Source organism: Nicotiana attenuata, unplaced genomic scaffold, assembly GCF_001879085.1.
Source record: "Nicotiana attenuata strain UT unplaced genomic scaffold, NIATTr2, whole genome shotgun sequence".
In the NCBI taxonomy this organism is placed as follows: domain Eukaryota; kingdom Viridiplantae; phylum Streptophyta; class Magnoliopsida; order Solanales; family Solanaceae; genus Nicotiana; species Nicotiana attenuata.
In genome coordinates this window covers 51,014-58,512 of record NW_017672446.1, presented here as the reverse complement: position 1 = coordinate 58,512, position 7,499 = coordinate 51,014, and the positions used below count along the sequence as shown (strand labels likewise).

General features: G+C 36.3%; 1 protein-coding gene across 2 annotated transcripts; it reads left to right on the top strand.

Moving 5' to 3' along the window:
• The first annotated feature begins 318 nt into the window (after nt 1-318).
• Nucleotides 319-5,982, top strand: LOC109213232 (protein DELETION OF SUV3 SUPPRESSOR 1(I)-like). 2 transcript variants are annotated; one of them, XM_019377002.1, is made up of 3 exons: nt 319-459; nt 624-726; nt 5,640-5,982. In XM_019377002.1, exons 1-3 carry the CDS (start codon nt 334-336, stop codon nt 5,768-5,770), a joined length of 360 nt encoding a protein of 119 aa, XP_019232547.1. In that variant the 5' UTR covers nt 319-333; the 3' UTR covers nt 5,771-5,982. The 2 variants fall into 2 exon arrangements, with proteins under 2 accessions (XP_019232547.1, XP_019232548.1); XM_019377003.1 differs by having other exon boundaries at nt 408-488.
• Nucleotides 5,983-7,499: the final 1,517 nt, after the last annotated feature.

The following is a 7,499-nucleotide window of genomic DNA, read 5'->3' as shown; positions in this document are numbered from 1 at the left end:
TAACCTGGCCACAGCTACAATGACCAAAATGTTTATGCAAAATATTAAAATGGGAAAATACAGGAAAAAACACAAAAACATCCAAACTTGTCTTTGGACGAAATTGATTTTAAAATATTATTTCAACTATTTTCATATTTGGATTGAATAATTAGATCAATATACTCGCGAAATCAAAATTTTGGTTCTCAATGGCCAATGTTTATATCGACGATGTCACTAATAATTTTTCCCTAAATGAAATGAATTGCAAAAATAAAATTAAAACAAAAGTTTGTTGTGAAGAGGGGGCAAAATGCAGATGAACAAAAATAGGAGGAACAAAGTGAAAATATGTATAACGACGTCGTTAAAGGTTTCGCCTCCAGTCCCACGGAAAACCTCGCAGATGCTTTTATAAAGCTCCCAAGTTTCCTTCCACTACAGAAAAATCTCGATTCTAATACGGAACAAGCAAAAGTATAATTCCCCAAATTCTCCATATCTCTGTAACTTTGATTTCTTGTCCCTTTAATTTTCAGTTTCCAGTTAGAATTTGTCTATGCACTCCTGTTCTTCATTGAACAAAGCTAGGGTTTTACCTTCCATATTTTCGTTTATAGTTTATCGTCTTTGTTTTTTAGGAACTGGTAATGGCGACTGAACAACCAAAGCCAGCGGCTGAAGACGTGAAGATGGATCTATTCGAAGACGATGACGAATTTGAAGAGTTTGAAATTGATCAAGGTGAGTTAAAGCATCACATGTTCTTCTACTATTTTCTTTATCTCTATATTTGAGTGTCGTGTTTTCCGAATGATGTTTTGCGTCATTATTCTGTTTTCCTAAGATTCTAGCTAAGAGAGAAAAATAAAATTAAATAAAGGAAGTTCCTCGTTTACTATTTAAATTAAATTGTACTTATGATCTGATTTTGTAATATATGACGCTCTTACTTTTACCTGATTAAAAAAGCTGATGCTCCTGGTCATTGATTTCCTATTTACTTGCACTTGTGATTTGAATTGTTGATAAGGTAGAATATCCCTTGCTATCTGCTCCATAGGTTACATTGTCGCTGTTGCTTTTGAGCTTCATGTGGTTAATTTTCAATTGCAATACCACAAAAATGTGTAGTGTACTTTGTTGATAAAAAAGTGATACTTTATGTTTAAACCATCAAATACCGTCTCCAATCAAGCCAAATTTGTTTTAACATTCGTTATTTAGTGCTTTCTTTTAACAATATTGATAGGATACTTTTTATGAAGAAAAAAAAATATGGATAAGATATTCAATCCAGATGAAATCCAAAATCTCTCCAGCCCTAGTGAATTATATCAACAACAACAACAACAGCCCAGTATAATCCCACAAGCCCTAGTGAATTATATCATGTTTATAAATTGAACACTTAAAATGTTTCCTTCTGAGCAGGAAGGATTGGGTGAAGTGTGCGTATTTTTCTATGTGCTCTGGTTGATTTTAGGCCAAAACATAGATAGCCCCACAAACTTGGACATTTCAACTTTGCTTGTGACCATGTATACACCTCTAGTTGGCAGTAATTCGTCTTGTGAATACAGCACACTGACATGGCATATCGCGTGTTACACATTTACAAATGAGTACGTAAATATACTTCTTACATTATGTTAACACCAATTCAACACCCAACACCACCCTCATCCCCATTCCCCAACTCCTAGCTTCCACCACTAACGAACAGTAATAGTACCTTGTAGCAGTACTAACTGACCATCTAGCTTTGAAGATTGTTCTCTTTTTCAAACTGAATTAGCACTTTTCTCTCTTCTTTTGATAGATGCACACTTTGTCCAAGCGACTAATCCTAACCCAAATTGGACTAATCATCTCTTTCACGCCTCAGACAATTCCAAAACCATTGTCACAAAATTGAGACCCATTTCTTTCACCATAAAAAATCTCAAATGAAATCTATCTTCCTTCGCCATAATATTTCCTCAGAATCTGCTTAATATCATATTCGGGATATTTTGCTCCCAAATTCTGTTTTATTCATTCTGTATTAGAGGCTATGACTATTGACATAAAGTTTTTATTTTTGGATCAATTTGTTGCAACCAGATCTGAAATTGGAGTTGACAAATTGATTTTGGAGTACTGAATTTTTCACGTGTTTATAGCGTCTGATACTGAGTGATATCTTCGACCTAATCATTCATATTTTCAATTCTCCTCCTTTCAATCTATGCTTGTCACTGTAAATAGAGAGAGCGGAAAAATGGTAGAACATGAGGCTCAAGATCTAGTTTGAGGAAGAATAAGGTCTAGAAGGGTTCTAAAATGTGTAGGTGAAGAAGACTTGGTTTCAGGTTTAAGAATGGTGATGGGAAGAGATGGTGTGCATGAGCAATAAGATAACTACTTCCTTAGTTTTCAACTTGTCTTTCTTTCTTTCTTTTGCTTTTTGACGTGTGTCATTTTAATGGGCTTTTTTGACACATCGACTTGTGCTTGTGTTACCCGCTTGCGGACACCTACCACGAGATACATTCCTGTCAAGTTGAGGTGCCTAGGGGTGTGCATTCGAATCGGTTTATCGATAAATCGAATCGATTATTTGTTATCGGTTTATCGATTTCGATTTCGATTTCGAAATTTTCTTTATCGAGTTATCAATTTCGATTTCGATTTTGTCCTCTTCAGTTATCGGTTTATCGATAAACCGATAAGATATACTAAAAAGATATTTTTTTTTTAAATTCTATAATACCCTTTCCTTTACCCTAAGTCCATAACCCTATTATTTCCTCTACCACATTTAAGGAATGATCATATTTAAATTTCAAGGGAATGAAGTTCAAATTAATGGAAAACAAAATTAGCCACGATGATGTATTTTGTTTTGTTTTGTTTTGTTTTTTTTTTAATACCGTTGGAGTGTTGGTGGCATACATTTGATCCCTTACTTTAGTTTCGTTGCATGTGCTTGTTGACACAATTTTTATGTTATAAATGGTGTTCGTCTTATTTTAGCTTCTTTTTGTCCATATTATTTTGGCGTGTTTATAGCGATATACTTTCCGTGGAATCCCGCAAATTTTCTTATTGGTGTAATGGATAACCGAATCGATAAGCCCCAAAAATCGATAAATCGAAATCGAAAAAATCGAAACCTTATTGAAACGATAACGATAAGCATATGTACAAATCGATAATCGATAAGTAATTATCGATAAGGGTCAAAATCGAATCGATAAATCGAATGCACACCCCTAGAGGTGCCTATCTACTCACTAGCAAAGTTGAGGTGTCTAACTGACACTCCATGCCAAGTTTGAGGGGCTATCCATGTATTTGGCCTTGAGTTTACCAAGTACATGAATAGTACACAACTAAGTTTTATATAGACTGCTGATATATCAAATTTTCTTGTGGCTCATTTAGAGCTGCATACAAGACCAAACAACCAAACAGTGACACTTTACTCTGTTACGGCTTATCCTACCTGTGTAGATGCCTCCACTACTTATTTACTCACCTAACTAGCAAGCAGGAAAGCTTACAGCTGGTATTCATATACATTTACCAAATAGACCTTTTTTTATAAGGTAAAAATTTATTGAAAATGTACCAAGATGGTACACAATAGTACAACAGGCAGCCCAGATAACAACAATCGCATACTATCCTCTCCCTCCTAATATCTCCAGAAAGTCAATATACTGATTCTGATTTACTAAATTACTACAATTACACCAAAGATACAGATTATGAAGACATGTATACTTAATTCTAATAATGTGATTCATGTGCCCTTCAAAGCAAGCCTTGTTCCTTTCCAGCCATAAGGTCCACAGAACGCACAATGGAATGGGTTCTCCATATCTGTTTCAGTCTTCTAGATACTCTTTGAGATTGCCAAGCTTCTATAAGACCCTTTACTGTTAAGGGCACCCAAGAAATGCCACAAATGCTGAAAAATAGATCCCAGCATTGCCTAGATACTCTGCAATGGAGGAGAAGGTGATTTACTGATTCCTATTCCTCTTCACACAAGTAACATCTATTGCACAACCCGGAGCTCCTTTTCTGCAAGTTATCCCGAGTCAAACAAGCCTCCCAAATAGCTATCCATTTAAAACATGCTAACATAACTGGAGCTTTGGTTTTCCAAATCATCTTCCAAGGCCAATTAGCATCTCTGTGATTTGACTTCTTTACAATCATGCTATAACAACTTTTCACTGAAAAAGTTTTATCCTCGCTGATACTCCACGACATAGTATCCACCTTGCTCTGATCAATGGAAACAGATTCAATTTGTTGGAGCAGGTGACAGAAATCCCCAAGTTCCCAGTCATCCAAATTTCTTGTAAAAACTATTTGCCATCCTGTACCTGAGTAGAAATCAACAATGGATCCAGCCTTATTGACAGAATAGTTGAACAAATTGGGGAACTTCATTGTCAGGCTTTCATCCCCTATCCATAGATCTGTCCAAAATTTAATTTTCTGACCATTCCCAGCTTCCAAGTTCCAGCTTCGTATATTCTAAAAGCTCCCCCATAGTCTACTTATGTATTTCCAAACACCCCCTCTTGCATTTAAGTGTAAAGAGGGAGGTCTCCACCCTTTCTTCCAACCATAAGTAGAATTGATCAAGCTCTTCCAAACTTCATTACCTTCCAGCATGTATCTCCATAGCCACTTGAAGAGTAGGCTTTTGTTTTCAACTTCCTTATACCGAGACTTCCTCCTTTTTAATCATTCAGCACCACATGAAATTTGACCAAATGCATTTTCCTTTTTGTAGCATTTCCATCTCCATAAGAACTGAATCCTCATGGAAATTAGCTTTTTTTCTACTGCTGCAGGCAAATAAACTTTTATTGCCCAACGGTATTCTATAAGAACCATTGTCTTCCTTAAGAACACAACTGCTGCCATTCTTTTGCATATATTGATGAATTCTTGTGCTTGCTACAAAGAAAAGCTAATTTAAAATCAAATGAGGTAATGGAGCTGGAAGGGAAACTTATTTTCATATAAATCAAGTAATTTTGCTCTTCCTCAAAGCCTTGCACTTAAACTTTGGCAACTTTTTCCAGAATGACCTATCTTTGAGGAAGCTTTACCATTTTTTAGTTCTCTTGACAAATTCAAAAGTGGTTGCAATGGAACTTTTGTGTACCACTGCATGGAGCAGCATCTGCTGGCAGCTAAACCAGTTACAACTTCTGATCTTGTCCTTTCCCTTTTATCTATAATGTTTCTCACCAAGTTTAGCATGCTTCAATCTTGTTGCATGTCACTATTTGAGATTCGAGTAGCTTAAGTTAAGTAATTAACCTTGTTACCCAGATACCTTCCATGTTGAATAAGCTCTTAGATGCCTTGTGAATCATCATAGCATGTCATATATGTTGGAAAGTATTTAATGCTCACACTTGAGCCCTGATAACCTTGGTATTTGAACTTTTTGTATCGGCTTCTCAATTCTGGAGTAGCTTTATCCTTTTGTTTTGTTCCATTGAAAGACGAAGGGTCCTATATTCTCCTTTTCCCTTTAATGTATTAGTCAGGTATTCTAGGACCACTTTGTTGTTCATCCTCTTGCTGAGTTTTATTTGTAATATCTGGTCATGACCTTCATGTAAATACAAAATGTTCAGATTGGGAGGACAAAGAGGAAGGCAAAGAAATAACACAGCAATGGGAAGATGATTGGGATGATGATGATGTCAACGATGACTTCTCTCTGCAGCTAAGAAGGGAATTGGAGAGCAACACTGAGAAGAAATGACTACACTTGCACTGATTGTTTCTGTTTTTCAAAATTAGACAGTGTACTGGATTCAGGTGTTTCCATATGCTTGTACTCTTTATTTTTCTGAACATGCACCACCTGTGTCCGTGTTCCCGTAGGCAACATGAAACCTTAATATCACCTTTTTGTTCACATTATGAAACTTGCGATGTGCAAACTTAAAACCAGTTCCTGTGAGCTTAGCTTGAGCAGAAGCGAGTGTAGTATTTAGTTTATCTTTCAAATTTGATTGATTTTCCTGTATTGGGGAATGCATTTCTTGTATATGTCCTTTGGAGAGGATATGGGTTTGATGGGAGAGAGCTAGAAAAATGTGTATACTGGACATAGTCTACCTGTCGCAAGTAGGTTAATTCCTTTTTCTTAATTTTTTTTAAGGTAGGTTAATTCCTTTTCCATAGTTGGAGTTCCCTCAACTACTTCCATTCAGATGGTTTATGTTGTGCAAGGCATTTGCTTTGATCTTCTGCTGGGAATGACTGTTTATATGCAAAACATCATCCTGATGCTGTATTTTGTAGTGGATGAAAAGGAGTGGAATTAGGGCGTGTGTTTTGAGTGTGAAAGGGAGTAAAACTAGGGAGTTCCAAGAAGGAAACTAGCAGGGAAGTGAGAACATTTTCCTTGCATTCCTTTCGTTTGCATGAAAACGAAGGGGGCTAATCTTATGGGCGATAGGTAGGAATTAGGACATGTTAAGGTATGTAGAGCAGATTAAAGGACTGTACTGTGTTGGCAATAGGTTTTAGCTTAGTCCCTGTCGTTTCGATTTATGTTTCGAGGAAGGTATTATTGCTTGGCTGCTTGGGAGATTCCGCTCGCAATTTAATGGTTTGTGGTATTCACTATGTCTATCGATGGCAGATTACAACTTAGAAGCATATATGATACACTTGTTAGCACTTGATTCTAGCTTTGCCCCGTCGTTCGGTTGTGTTTGGAGGCCGTATTAGATACCGAATTGAATAACTGCACGTTCAATATTTTATGATACTGTATTTCTAATACGACATATTAGCAACATAACATAGTGCTCCGTATGGGTCAATGATAGCTGGAAGGCGGCACTATTAATGTGTGCATTCTTAACACACTGCATAGAATACTCAGATCTCCTTCCGTACGCGTTAACTACAATGTCGATGATTCGTTTCAAGGCTAAAGTTTGAATTTTATTTTACTTACTAATCAAAAATCGTACTCTCTACTAGAGTCCAAATGTAGGAAAATCATTTCAGCGATCGACTACAATCTGTATTTGTAATTTCACTTCATTCATGTAATACTTAGCTCCTGTTTAATAACCACCATTGCATTATCATATTATCGAACTTATATCCTGATTTTTACTGTGTTCTGGACAATTGTTTCATCTAACTAGACAGAGAATTAGCTAGGGTCTTTCCGTGAGCAGACACAAACTCGACTCCTCTCACCTATATATACTTCCCCTCCCAGGCTCCGTCCTTATTAGTTTTTTTAACTCAATAATGTTACTAATCTCTCTGGACTATTGTGGGATTCTAATTGGTTTTTAGCTTCTCTTCAATTATGTTCGAGTGGACAGAAGCATGTGTAAAGAAACCATTTTAGGAGAAATTACAGATCAAATGAAATAATTTTAGATCTAACACAATCAGACGTTATCGGGTCTACATTTAAAGATAAATAAATACAGACAACAGTGTTCTTACTCGAGGGGACA